This window comes from Haliotis rufescens, unplaced genomic scaffold, assembly GCF_023055435.1.
Source record: "Haliotis rufescens isolate VD_foot unplaced genomic scaffold, xgHalRufe1.0.p SCAF_14, whole genome shotgun sequence".
NCBI lineage: Eukaryota > Metazoa > Mollusca > Gastropoda > Lepetellida > Haliotidae > Haliotis > Haliotis rufescens.
Genome location: NW_025963824.1, coordinates 8,642,003 through 8,656,693, shown reverse-complemented (window position 1 = coordinate 8,656,693; position 14,691 = coordinate 8,642,003). Strand labels below are relative to the sequence as shown.

Genomic DNA, 14,691 nt, shown 5'->3' with positions numbered 1-14,691 from the left:
ACAGTAGACGATTACACTGGGTGAAACCCACAAACAAGGGTATCTTACGTCGACCAGATAGTAGACGGTTCCTGGGATGAAACCAATGAGCACGGTTATCTTATGTAGACCAGATAGTAGACGGTTACACTGGGATGAAACCCACAAACAAGGGTATCTTACGTCGACCAGATAGTAGACAGTTACACTGGGATGAAACCCACAAACAAGGGTATCTTACGTCGACCAGATAGTAGACGGTTCCTGGGATGAAACCCACAAGCACAGTTATCTTACGTCGACCACATAGTAGACGGTTCCTGGGATGAAACCAATGAGCACGGTTATCTTATGTAAGCTAGATGGTAGACGGTTACACTGGGATGAAACCCACGGTGAAAGGACGGTTATATTACGTCACCATGTCATCGACCCAAATTGGGTTGATCGATGTTCATGATATCAATCACTGGATTGTCTGGTTCAGAGACTCGATCATTTACAGGCCGCCGTCATAAAGCTTGACTATCGCTGAATGCGGCGTCAAAAAACAAACCAACAAACCAACAAACCAACCAACCCAGACAGTAGACGGTTACACTGGGATGAAACCCACGATCACGGGTATCTTACGGCAACGAAACAGAAGGCGAGATCATCATCCATCATGAACCGTTGCGTTAGTTACGGTAAGTATAGTCGCCTATTACGGCAAGCATGGGTTGCTGAAGACCTATTCTACCCCGGATCTTCAAGGGTCCAGTCATCTTAATGTTCGATTTGGATCGGTAGGTGATACAAATACATATCAGCAGCGTTTCATTGTTAGTTTGTTACATTCGGTGGTACAAAAAGAACTTTTGGGATTTCAATATTTTCTGAATTTTCGATTTTTAGGGTCTGTGGTTCCGCAAAACTAAAATATACAGTGTAAGGCCTTATGAATTGTTGTCAGAATTGGTTCAATACACGTTTGTGATTTTCATAGGTAACATGTTTGACACATAGTCGTGATTGTGGCATCGACCAGGAAGTGCTGTATCTATGCTTCACTTCACGCACCGTGTGAACTGCGGTACACAACGCTGTCGCCCGGAACTCATCACACCCTTCTCAACCAATGACTTTTTTTTCACACTGTGCCATGATTGTAGAGTGGATAGTCAGTTACAGATAAACATTGTACTCACACCATCAGACAGTCCCGCTCAGAAGCAAATATCAAGGTAAGTTTGTAGCGTCCTTTTATTGTTTAACAGTACACAATATTCCAGCAAGCGCCGATACAACCTTTCGGGAAGAAGTGGGCTATACTTTACTTATTTTTCAATTACTCAATAAATCGGGGGAAATTGAGTTTTTAATCAAATATTGGTTTATTTATTTTTACGTCACCAAATGATTTTGTTCTGGGTTTTTTTTTAATTAAATAATGTTTCAAAATGGCGTCTGGTTGCTCACCCCTGCATCCACAATTCCATTCGTGAAGATCCGGGTTAGAATAGGCCTTCTACAACCCATGCTTGCCGTAAAAGGCGACTAACGGGATCGGGAGGTCAGGCTTGCTGGAATATTGACGTGACTAAAGAAACAAACAATATTACTGACAACCCAACCCGTTTAGTCGCTTCTGAAGACAGCACAGGTTGGATGGGGACCTTAGGGTAAGAGCCGGAGTATGATTTGGTTGTTGGTTTGTTGTTTAACGCCGCACTCAGCAATATTCCAGCTATATGACCGCGGTCTGTAAATAATCGAGTCTGAACCAGACAGTCCAGTGATTGATATCATGAGCATCAATCCACGCGATTGGGATCGATGACATGCATCAACCAAGTCAGCGAGCCTGACCACCCGATCCCGTTGGTCGCCTTTTACGACAAGCATAGTCACCTTTTACGGCAAGTATGGATTGCTGAAGACCTATTCTACCCCGGCGTCTTCACGGGCCTGCCGGAGTATGAGGATCGGGTGGTTAAGTTTTGTTTGTTTATTTGTTTGTCTTACGACGCACTCCAGCTATATGACAGCGGTCTGTAAATAATCGAGTCTGGACCAGACAATCCAGTGATTGACATCATGAGCGTCGATCCACGCAATTGGGATCGATGACATGCATCAACCAGGTCATCGAGCCTGACCACCCGATCCTGTTGGTCGCCTTTTACGACAAGCATAGTCACCTTTTACGGCAAGCATGGGTTGCTGAAGACCTATTCTACCCCGGATCTTCACGGGTCCGATTATTTAGCATCCGCCGTCACATAGCTTGAATATTGCGCAGTGCGACGTTAAACAACAAACAAACACACGTATTTTTGTTTTTAAAGGATGACGTTACGTCTGAGACACGCGCTGGTCCTGCTGCTGCTGTTGCTGTTTCTGGAGGGTGGTGAGGGATGGTGGAACAGAAGCCGTCTGAGGCTGGTGAGACAACGTCCCAGCCCCACCAACACCAACAAATGCCAAGTGTTAAGAGACTTACTGAAGAAGACACGTTTGTCCCAACGGGATATTTCCATGATACTGAACGTTGATGAAGACCCTATCATGACAAAATACAAGCAGAACTCAGTGGATCAACGTAAGCATTCGTAGTTCAGCGGGGAGTAAAAACTTGATCACGTCGGGATTCCGGGTTAGAATTTGTTTGTCGTTAATATCCATGCTATATGGCGGCAGTGTGTAAGTTTTGTGTTTGTTGTTTAACGCCGCACTCAGCAATATTCCAGCTATATGACGGGGGTCTGTAACTAATCTAGTCTAGGACCCGTAAAGATCCGGGGTAGAATAGGTCTTCAGCAACCCACGCTTGCCGTAAAAGCCGACTATGCTTGTCGTAAGAGGCGATAAATGGGATCGGGTGGTCAGGCTCGCTGACTTGGTTGATGCATGTCATCGATCCCATATTGTGTGGATCGATGCTCATGATGTCATCACTCACTGGATTGTCTGGTCAAGCGTCGATTATTTACAGACCGTGTTCATATAGCTGGACTATTGCTGAGTGCGACGTTAAACTACAAACAAATAATCGAGGCTGGACCACGCAATCCAGTGTTTGACATCAAGAGCATCGATCTAGGTATTTGGGATACGATGACATGCATCAAAGTCACCTCTTACCTCTAAGCACAGTCGCCTTTTACGTCCGGAATTGGTTGCTGAAGACCTATTCTACCCCGGATCTTCACGGGTCCGTCGTCGCCTCTTACGACAGGCATTGGTTACTGAAGACCAATTCTAACCTGGATCTTCCAGGGCTTGAGGGATCGAGTGGTCAGGCGCGGCGACATGTTTTCTTACTGAATGTCATCTTATGCGGACGGCGGGGTCGTTTCAAAGTTTATCGGAATATAAACGCAAATATAATTGCTTGGTTAGCCAATCAAACGCCATTGAATCAATTGGAATGTTAACTTCATAAATATTCAATGGAACATCAGTCCTGATTAGATTTGGCGAGGAATGGCACCGTCTGGATTAACGAGGTTTTGCTGTATTGTATATTTTCAGGTGACAGTATGGCTGCAAGCGAAACCTTGCATGGAACAGTCAAACGATGAGGTATGTCATACGTCGAAAATGGGGATTGTTCGGTTTGAAGAAGTGGAGAATTTAATAAGGCCCGTAATGTTTGTAAACTAATAGTTCAGCATTCTCGTTTGTTAAAGAGGTTGTAAAACTCTCTCTTCTCTCTGGGAATGTGGTGTACAGTAGATCTCATGCTTGTCTTCTCGTGGGAATGTGGTGTACAGTAGATGTCATGCTTGTCTTCTCGTGGGAATGTGGTGTACAGTAGATGTCATGCTTGTCTTCTCGTGGGGATCTGGTGTACAGTAGATGTCATGCTTGTCTTCTCGTGGGAATGTGGTGTACAGTAGATGTCATGCTTGTCTTCTCGTGGGGATGTGGTGTACAGTAGATGTCATGCTTGTCTTCTCGTGGGAATGTGGTGTACAGTAGATGTCATGCTTGTCTTCTCGTGGGAATGTGGTGTACAGTAGATGTCATGCTTGTCTTCTCGTGGGAATGTGATGTACAGTAGATCTCATGCCTGTCTTCTCGTGGGAATGTGGTGTACAGTAGATCTCATGCTTGTCTTCTCGTGGGAATGTGGTGTACAGTAGATGTCATGCTTGTCTTCTCGTGGGATTGTGGTGTACAGTAGATGTCATGCCTGTGTTCTCGTGGGAATGTGGTGTACAGTAGATCTCATGCTTGTCTCTTCGTGGGAATGTGGTGTACAGTAGATCTCATGCTTGTCTTCTCGTGGGAATGTGGTGTACAGTAGATGTCATGCTTGTCTTCTCGTGGGAATGTGATGTACAGTAGATGTCATGCTTGTCTTCTCGTGGGAATGTGGTGTACAGTAGAAGTCGTGCTTGTCTTCTCGTGGGAATGTGGTGTACAGTAGATGTCATTGTTGTTTCCTCGTGGGAATGTGGAGTACAGTAGACCTCATGCTTGTCTCCTCGTGGGAATGTGGTGTACAGTAGATGTCATGCTTGTCTCCTTGTGGGAATGTGGAGTACAGTAGATCTCATGCTTGTCTTCTCTTGGGGATGTGGTGTACAGTGGATGTCGTTCTTGTTTTCTCGTTGGAATCTGGTGTACAGTAGATCTCATGCTTGTCTTCTCGTGGGAATGTGGTGTACAGTACATGTCATGCTTGTTTTCTCGTTGGAATGTGATGTACAGTAGATGTCATGCTTGTCTTCTCGTGGGAATGTGATGTACAGTAGATCTCATGCTTGTCTTCTCGTGGGAATGTGGTGTACAGTAGATGTCATGCTTGTCTTCTCGTGGGATTCTGGTGTACAGTAGATGTCATGCCTGTCTTCTCGTGGGAATGTGGTGTACAGTAGATCTCATGCTTATCTCTTCGAGGGAATGTGGTGTACAGTAGATCTCATGCTTGTCTTCTCGTGGGAATGTGGTGTACAGTAGATCTCATGCTTGTCTTCTCGTGGGAATGTGGTGTACAGTAGATGTCATGCTTGTCTTCTCGTGGGAATGTGGTGTACAGTAGATGTCGTGCTTGTCTACTCGTGGGAATGTGGAGTACAGTAGATCTCATGCTTGTCTTCTCGTGGGAATGTGGTGTACAGTAGATATCGTGCTTGTCTACTCGTGGAAATGTGGTGTACAGTAGATGTCATGCTTGTCATCTCGTGGGATTGTGGTGTACAGTAGATGTCATGCTTGTCTTATCGTGGGGATGTGGAATACAGTAGATGTCCTGCTTGTCTTCTCGTGGGAATGTGGTGTACAATAGATGTCGTGCTTGTCTACTCGTTGGAATGTTGTGTACAGTAGATGTCATGCTTGTCTTCTCGTGGGAATGTGGTGTACAGTAGATGTCATGCTTGTCTTCTCGTGGGGATGTGGTGTATAGTAGATGTCATGCTTGTCTTCTTGTGGGAATGTGGTGTACAGTAGATCTCATGCTTGTCTTCTCGTGGCAATGTGGTACACAGTAGATGTCATGCTTCTCTTCTCATGGGAATGTGGTGTACAGTAGATGTCATGCTTGTTTTCTCGTGGGAATGTGGTGTACAGTAGATGTCATGCTTGTCTTCTCGTGGGAATGTGATGTACAGTAGATGTCATGCTTGTCTTCTCGTGGGATTGTGGTGTACAGTAGATGTCATGCCTGTCTTCTCGTGGGAATGTGGTGTACAGTAGATCTCATGCTTGTCTTCTCATGGGAATGTGGTGTACAGTAGATGTCATGCTTGTCTTCTCGTGGGAATGTGGTGTACAGTAGATGTCATGCCTGTCTTCTCGTGGGAATGTGGTGTACAGTAGATCTCATGCTTGTCTCTTCGTGGGAATGTGGTGTACAGTAGATCTCATGCTTGTCTTCTCGTGGGAATGTGGTGTACAGTTGATGTCATGCTTGTCTTCTCGTGGGAATGTGATGTACAGTAGATCTCATGCTTGTCTTCTCGTGGGAATGTGGTGTACAGTAGATGTTATGGTTGTTTCCTCTCGGGAATGTGGAGTACAGTAAATCTCATGCTTGTCTTCTCGTGGGAATGTGGTGTACAGTAGATGTCATGCTTGTCTCCTCGTGGGAATGTGGAGTACAGTAGATCTCATGCTTGTCTTCTCTTGGGGATGTGGTGTACAGTGGAAGTCGTGCTTGTCTTCTCGTGAGAATGTGGTGTACAGTAGATGTCATGCCTGTCTTCTCGTGGGAATGTGGTGTACAGTAGATCTCATGCTTGTCTCTTCGTGGGAATGTGGTGTACAGTAGATGTCATGCTTGTCTTCTCGTGGGAATGTGGTGTACAGTAGATGTCATGCTTGTCTTCTCGTGGGAATGTGATGTACAGTATATGTCATGCTTGTCTTCTCGTGGGAATGTGGTGTACAGTAGATGTCATTGTTGTTTCCTCGTGGGAATGTGGAGTACAGTAGATGTCATGCTTGTCTCCTCGTGGGAATGTGGTGTACAGTAGATGTCATGCTTGTCTCCTTGTGGGAATGTGAAGTACAGTAGATCTCATGCTTGTCTTCTCTTGGGGATGTGGTGTACAGTGGATGTCGTGCTTGTCTTCTCGTGGGAATGTGGTGTACAGTAGATCTCATGCTTGTCTTCTCGTGGGAATGTGGTGTACAGTAGATCTCATGCTTGTTTTCTCGTTGGAATGTGGAATACAGTAGATGTCATGCTTGTCTTCTCGTGGGAATGTGATGTACAGTAGATCTCATGCTTGTCTTCTCATGGGAATGTGGTGTACAGTAGATGTCATGCTTGTCTTCTCGTGGGATTGTGGTGTACAGTAGATGTCATCCTTGTCATCTCGTGGGAACGTGGTGTACAGTAGATGTCATGCTTGTCTTCTCGTGGGAATGTGGTGTACAGTAGATGTCATGCTTGTCTTCTCGTGGAAATGTGGTGTACAGTAGATGTCATGCTTGTCTCCTCGTGGGAATGTGGAGTACAGTAGATCTCATGCTTGTCTTCTCTTGGGGATGTGGTGTACAGTGGAAGTCGTGCTTGTCTTCTCGTGAGAATGTGGTGTACAGTAGATGTCATGCCTGTCTTCTCGTGGGAATGTGGTGTACAGTAGATCTCATGCTTGTCTCTTCGTGGGAATGTGGTGTACAGTAGATGTCATGCTTGTCTTCTCGTGGGAATGTGGTGTACAGTAGATGTCGTGCTTGTCTTCTCGTGGGAATGTGGTGTACAGTAGATCTCATGCTTGTCTTCTCGTGGGAATGTGGTGTACAGTAGATCTCATGCTTCTCTTCTCGTGGGAATGTGGAGTACAGTAGATCTCATGCTTGTCTTCTCGTGGGAACGTGGTGTACAGTAGATGTCGTGCTTGTCTTCTCGTGGGAATGTGGTGTACAGCAGATGTCATGCTTGTCTTCTAGTGGAAATGTGGTGTACAGTAGATGTCATGCTTGTTTTCTCGTGGGAATGTGGTGTACAGTAGATGTCATGCTTGTCTGCTCGTGGGAATGTGATGTACAGTAGATCTCATGCTTGTCTTCTCGTTGGAATGTGGTATACAGTAGATCTCATGCTTGTCTTCTCTTGGGGGTGTGGTGTACAGTGGATGTCGTGCTTGTCTTCTCGTGGGAATGTGGTGTACAGCAGATGCCATGCTTGTCTTCTAGTGGTAATGTGGTGTACAGTAGATGTCATGCTTGTTTTCTCGTGGGAATGTGGTGTACAGTAGATGTCATGCTTGTCTGCTCGTGGGAATGTGGTATACAGTAGATCGCATGCTTGTCTTCTCTTGGGGGTGTGGCTTACAGTGGATGTCGTGCTTGTCTTCTCGTGGGAATGTGGAGTACAGTAGATGTCATGCTTGTCTTCTCGTTGGAATGTCGTGTACAGTAGATGTCATGCTTGTTTTCTCGTGGGAATGTGGTGTACAGTAGATGTCGTGCTTGTCTTCTCGTGGGGATGTGGTGTACAGTAGATGTCATGCTTGTCTTCTCGTTGGAATGTGGTGTACAGTAGATGTCGTGCTTGTCTTCTCGTGGGAATGTGGTGTACAGTAGATGTCATGCTTGTCTTTTCGTGGGAATGTGGTGTACAGTAGATGTCATGCTTGTCTACTCGTGGAAATGTGGAGTACAGTAGATGTCATGCTTGTCTTCTCGTGGGAATGTGGTGTACAGTAGATCTCTCATGCTTGTCTTCTCGTGGGGATATGGTGTACAGCAGATGTCATGCTTGTTTTCTCGTTGGAATGTGGTGTACAGTAGATGTCATGCTTGTCTTCTCGTGGGAATGTGATGTACAGTAGATGTCATGCTTGTCTTCTCGTGGGAATGTGGTGTACAGTAGATGTCATGCTTATCTCTTCGAGGGAATGTGGTGTACAGTAGATCTCATGCTTGTCTTCTCGTGGGAATGTGGTGTACAGTAGATGTCATGCTTGTCTTCTCGTGGGAATGTGGTGTACAGTAGATGTCATGCTTGTCTTCTCGTGGGAATGTGGTGTACAGTAGATGTCGTGCTTGTCTACTCGTGGGAATGTGGAGTACAGTAGATCTCATGCTTGTCTTCTCGTGGGAATGTGGTGTACAGTAGATATCGTGCTTGTCTACTCGTGGAAATGTGGTGTACAGTAGATGTCATGCTTGTCATCTCGTGGGATTGTGGTGTACAGTAGATGTCATGCTTGTCTTATCGTGGGGATGTGGAATACAGTAGATGTCCTGCTTGTCTTCTCGTGGGAATGTGGTGTACAATAGATGTCGTGCTTGTCTACTCGTTGGAATGTTGTGTACAGTAGATGTCATGCTTGTCTTCTCGTGGGAATGTGGTGTACAGTAGATGTCATGCTTGTCTTCTCGTGGGGATGTGGTGTATAGTAGATGTCATGCTTGTCTTCTTGTGGGAATGTGGTGTACAGTAGATCTCATGCTTGTCTTCTCGTGGCAATGTGGTACACAGTAGATGTCATGCTTCTCTTCTCATGGGAATGTGGTGTACAGTAGATGTCATGCTTGTTTTCTCGTGGGAATGTGGTGTACAGTAGATGTCATGCTTGTCTTCTCGTGGGAATGTGATGTACAGTAGATGTCATGCTTGTCTTCTCGTGGGATTGTGGTGTACAGTAGATGTCATGCCTGTCTTCTCGTGGGAATGTGGTGTACAGTAGATCTCATGCTTGTCTTCTCATGGGAATGTGGTGTACAGTAGATGTCATGCTTGTCTTCTCGTGGGAATGTGGTGTACAGTAGATGTCATGCCTGTCTTCTCGTGGGAATGTGGTGTACAGTAGATCTCATGCTTGTCTCTTCGTGGGAATGTGGTGTACAGTAGATCTCATGCTTGTCTTCTCGTGGGAATGTGGTGTACAGTTGATGTCATGCTTGTCTTCTCGTGGGAATGTGATGTACAGTAGATCTCATGCTTGTCTTCTCGTGGGAATGTGGTGTACAGTAGATGTTATGGTTGTTTCCTCTCGGGAATGTGGAGTACAGTAAATCTCATGCTTGTCTTCTCGTGGGAATGTGGTGTACAGTAGATGTCATGCTTGTCTCCTCGTGGGAATGTGGAGTACAGTAGATCTCATGCTTGTCTTCTCTTGGGGATGTGGTGTACAGTGGAAGTCGTGCTTGTCTTCTCGTGAGAATGTGGTGTACAGTAGATGTCATGCCTGTCTTCTCGTGGGAATGTGGTGTACAGTAGATCTCATGCTTGTCTCTTCGTGGGAATGTGGTGTACAGTAGATGTCATGCTTGTCTTCTCGTGGGAATGTGGTGTACAGTAGATGTCATGCTTGTCTTCTCGTGGGATTGTGATGTACAGTATATGTCATGCTTGTCTTCTCGTGGGAATGTGGTGTACAGTAGATGTCGTGCTTGTCTTCTCGTGGGAATGTGGTGTACAGTAGATGTCATTGTTGTTTCCTCGTGGGAATGTGGAGTACAGTAGATGTCATGCTTGTCTCCTCGTGGGAATGTGGTGTACAGTAGATGTCATGCTTGTCTCCTTGTGGGAATGTGGAGTACAGTAGATCTCATGCTTGTCTTCTCTTGGGGATGTGGTGTACAGTGGATGTCGTGCTTGTCTTCTCGTGGGAATGTGGTGTACAGTAGATCTCATGCTTGTCTTCTCGTGGGAATGTGGTGTACAGTAGATCTCATGCTTGTTTTCTCGTTGGAATGTGGAATACAGTAGATGTCATGCTTGTCTTCTCGTGGGAATGTGATGTACAGTAGATCTCATGCTTGTCTTCTCATGGGAATGTGGTGTACAGTAGATGTCATGCTTGTCTTCTCGTGGGATTGTGGTGTACAGTAGATGTCATCCTTGTCATCTCGTGGGAACGTGGTGTACAGTAGATGTCATGCTTGTCTTCTCGTGGGAATGTGGTGTACAGTAGATGTCATGCTTGTCTTCTCGTGGAAATGTGGTGTACAGTAGATGTCATGCTTGTCTCCTCGTGGGAATGTGGAGTACAGTAGATCTCATGCTTGTCTTCTCTTGGGGATGTGGTGTACAGTGGAAGTCGTGCTTGTCTTCTCGTGAGAATGTGGTGTACAGTAGATGTCATGCCTGTCTTCTCGTGGGAATGTGGTGTACAGTAGATCTCATGCTTGTCTCTTCGTGGGAATGTGGTGTACAGTAGATGTCCTGCTTGTCTTCTCGTGGGAATGTGGTGTACAGTAGATGTCATTGTTGTTTCCTCGTGGGAATGTGGAGTACAGTAGATCTCATGCTTGTCTCCTCGTGGGAATGTGGTGTACAGTAGATGTCATGCTTGTCTCCTTGTGGGAATGTGGAGTACAGTAGATCTCATGCTTGTCTTCTCTTGGGGATGTGGTGTACAGTGGATGTCGTGCTTGTCTTCTCGTGGGAATGTGGTGTACAGTAGATCTCATGCTTGTCTTCTCGTGGGAATGTGGTGTACAGTAGATCTCATGCTTGTTTTCTCGTTGGAATGTGGTGTACAGTAGATGTCCTGCTTGTCTTCTCGTGGGAATGTGATGTACAGTAGATCTCATGCTTGTCTTCTCATGGGAATGTGGTGTACAGTAGATGTCATGCTTGTCTTCTCTTGGGGATTGTGGTGTACAGTAGATGTCATCCTTGTCATCTCGTGGGAACGTGGTGTACAGTAGATGTCATGCTTGTCTTCTCGTGGGAATGTGGTGTACAGTAGATGTCATGCTTGTCTTCTCGTGGAAATGTGGTGTACAGTAGATGTCATGCTTCTCTTCTCGTGGGAATGTGGAGTACAGTAGATCTCATGCTTGTCTTCTCGTGGGAACGTGGTGTACAGTAGATGTCGTGCTTGTCTTCTCGTGGGAATGTGGTGTACAGCAGATGTCATGCTTGTCTTCTAGTGGAAATGTGGTGTACAGTAGATGTCATGCTTGTTTTCTCGTGGGAATGTGGTGTACAGTAGATGTCATGCTTGTCTGCTCGTGGGAATGTGATGTACAGTAGATCTCATGCTTGTCTTCTCGTTGGAATGTGGTATACAGTAGATCTCATGCTTGTCTTCTCTTGGGGGTGTGGTGTACAGTGGATGTCGTGCTTGTCTTCTCGTGGGAATGTGGTGTACAGCAGATGCCATGCTTGTCTTCTAGTGGTAATGTGGTGTACAGTAGATGTCATGCTTGTTTTCTCGTGGGAATGTGGTGTACAGTAGATGTCATGCTTGTCTGCTCGTGGGAATGTGGTATACAGTAGATCTCATGCTTGTCTTCTCTTGGGGGTGTGGCTTACAGTGGATGTCGTGCTTGTCTTCTCGTGGGAATGTGGAGTACAGTAGATGTCATGCTTGTCTTCTCGTTGGAATGTCGTGTACAGTAGATGTCATGCTTGTTTTCTCGTGGGAATGTGGTGTACAGTAGATGTCGTGCTTGTCTTCTCGTGGGGATGTGGTGTACAGTAGATGTCATGCTTGTCTTCTCGTTGGAATGTGGTGTACAGTAGATGTCGTGCTTGTCTTCTCGTGGGAATGTGGTGTACAGTAGATGTCATGCTTGTCTTTTCGTGGGAATGTGGTGTACAGTAGATGTCATGCTTGTCTACTCGTGGAAATGTGGAGTACAGTAGATGTCATGCTTGTCTTCTCGTGGGAATGTGGTGTACAGTAGATCTCTCATGCTTGTCTTCTCGTGGGAATGTGGTGTACAGCAGATGTCATGCTTGTCTTCTCGTGGGAATGTGATGTACAGTAGATGTCCTGCTTGTCTTCTCGTGGGAATGTGGTGTACAGTAGATCTCATGCTTGTCTTCTCGTGGGATTGTGGTGTACAGTAGATGTCATGCCTGTCTTCTCGTGGGAATGTGGTGTACAGTAGATCTCATGCTTGTCTTCTCTTGGGAATGTGGTGTACAGTAGATGTCATGCTTGTCTTCTCGTGGGAATGTGGTGTACAGTAGATGTCATGCCTGTCTTCTCGTGGGAATGTGGTGTACAGTAGATCTCATGCTTGTCTCTTCGTGGGAATGTGGTGTACAGTAGATCTCATGATTGTCTTCTCGTGGGAATGTGGTGTACAGTTGATGTCATGCTTGTCTTCTCGTGGGAATGTGATGTACAGTAGATGTCATGCTTGTCTTCTCGTGGGAATGTGGTGTACAGTAGATGTTATGGTTGTTTCCTCTCGGGATTGTGGAGTACAGTAAATCTCATGCTTGTCTTCTCGTGGGAATGTGGTGTACGGTAGATGTCATGCTTGTCTCCTCGTGGGAATGTGGAGTACAGTAGATCTCATGCTTGTCTTCTCTTGGGGATGTGGTGTACAGTGGAAGTCGTGCTTGTCTTCTCGTGAGAATGTGGTGTACAGTAGATGTCATGCCTGTCTTCTCGTGGGAATGTGGTGTACAGTAGATCTCATGCTTGTCTCTTCGTGGGAATGTGGTGTACAGTAGATGTCATGCTTGTCTTCTCGTGGGAATGTGGTGTACAGTAGATGTCATGCTTGTCTTCTCGTGGGAATGTGATGTACAGTATATGTCATGCTTGTCTTCTCGTGGGAATGTGGTGTACAGTAGATGTCGTGCTTGTCTTCTCGTGGGAATGTGGTGTACAGTAGATGTCATTGTTGTTTCCTCGTGGGAATGTGGAGTACAGTAGATCTCATGCTTGTCTTCTCTTGGGGATGTGGTGTACAGTGGATGTCGTGCTTGTCTTCTCGTGGGAATGTGGTGTACAGTAGATCTCATGCTTGTCTTCTCGTGGGAATGTGGTGTACAGTAGATCTCATGCTTGTTTTCTCGTTGGAATGTGGAATACAGTAGATGTCATGCTTGTCTTCTCGTGGGAATGTGATGTACAGTAGATCTCATGCTTGTCTTCTCATGGGAATGTGGTGTACAGTAGATGTCATGCTTGTCTTCTCGTGGGATTGTGGTGTACAGTAGATGTCATCCTTGTCATCTCGTGGGAACGTGGTGTACAGTAGATGTCATGCTTGTCTTCTCGTGGGAATGTGGTGTACAGTAGATGTCATGCTTGTCTTCTCGTGGAAATGTGGTGTACAGTAGATGTCATGCTTCTCTTCTCGTGGGAATGTGGAGTACAGTAGATCTCATGCTTGTCTTCTCGTGGGAACGTGGTGTACAGTAGATGTCGTGCTTGTCTTCTCGTGGGAATGTGGTGTACAGCAGATGTCATGCTTGTCTTCTAGTGGAAATGTGGTGTACAGTAGATGTCATGCTTGTTTTCTCGTGGGAATGTGGTGTACAGTAGATCGCATGCTTGTCTGCTCGTGGGAATGTGATGTACAGTAGATCTCATGCTTGTCTTCTCGTTGGAATGTGGTATACAGTAGATCTCATGCTTGTCTTCTCTTGGGGGTGTGGTGTACAATGGATGTCGTGCTTGTCTTCTCGTGGGAATGTGGTGTACAGCAGATGCCATGCTTGTCTTCTAGTGGTAATGTGGTGTACAGTAGATGTCATGCTTGTTTTCTCGTGGGAATGTGGTGTACAGTAGATGTCATGCTTGTCTGCTCGTGGGAATGTGGTATACAGTAGATCTCATGCTTGTCTTCTCGTGGGAATGTGGTGTACAGTGGATGTCGTGCTTGTCTTCTCGTGGGAATGTGGAGTACAGTAGATGTCATGCTTGTTTTCTCGTGGGAATGTGGTGTACAGTAGATGTCGTGCTTGTCTTCTCGTGGGGATGTGGAGTACAGTAGATGTCATGCTTGTCTTCTCGTTGGAATGTGGTGTACAGTAGATGTCGTGCTTGTCTTCTCGTGGGAATGTGGTGTACAGTAGATGTCAGGCTTGTCTTTTCGTGGGAATGTGGTGTACAGTAGATGTCATGCTTGTCTACTCGTGGAAATGTGGAGTACAGTAGATGTCATGCTTGTCTTCTCGTGGGAATGTGGTGAACAGTAGATCTATCATGCTTGTCTCCTCGTGGGAATGTGGTGTACAGCAGATGTCATGCTTGTTTTCTCGTTGGAATGTTGTGTACAGTAGATGTCATGCTTGTCTTCTCGTGGGAATGTGATGTACAGTAGATGTCATGCTTGTCTTCTCGTGGGAATGTGGTGTACAGTAGATGTCATGCTTGTCTTCTCGTGGGATTGTGGTGTACAGTAGATGTCATCCCTGTCTTCTCGCGGGAATGTGGTGTACAGTAGATCTCATGCTTGTCTTCTCGTGGGAATGTGGTGTACAGTAGATGTCATGCTTGTCTTCTCGTGGGATTGTGGTGTACAGTAGATGTCATGCCTGTCTTCTCGTGGGAATGTGGTGTACAG

The 14,691-nt window shown here is 45.8% G+C and overlaps 1 protein-coding gene across 1 annotated transcript in view; it reads left to right on the top strand.

Moving 5' to 3' along the window:
- Positions 1-1,008: 1,008 nt before the first annotated feature.
- The window catches only part of LOC124145381, a 28,186-nt gene continuing 14,503 nt past the window's right edge, over positions 1,009-14,691 (top strand). The window contains exons 1-3 of the mRNA XM_046515130.2: positions 1,009-1,205; positions 2,310-2,563; positions 3,496-3,546. Coding sequence (XP_046371086.2) covers positions 1,024-1,205; positions 2,310-2,563; positions 3,496-3,545 — 486 coding nt within the window. The 5' untranslated portion in view covers positions 1,009-1,023 and the 3' untranslated portion in view covers position 3,546. The remainder of the gene's footprint in view (positions 1,206-2,309; positions 2,564-3,495; positions 3,547-14,691) is intronic.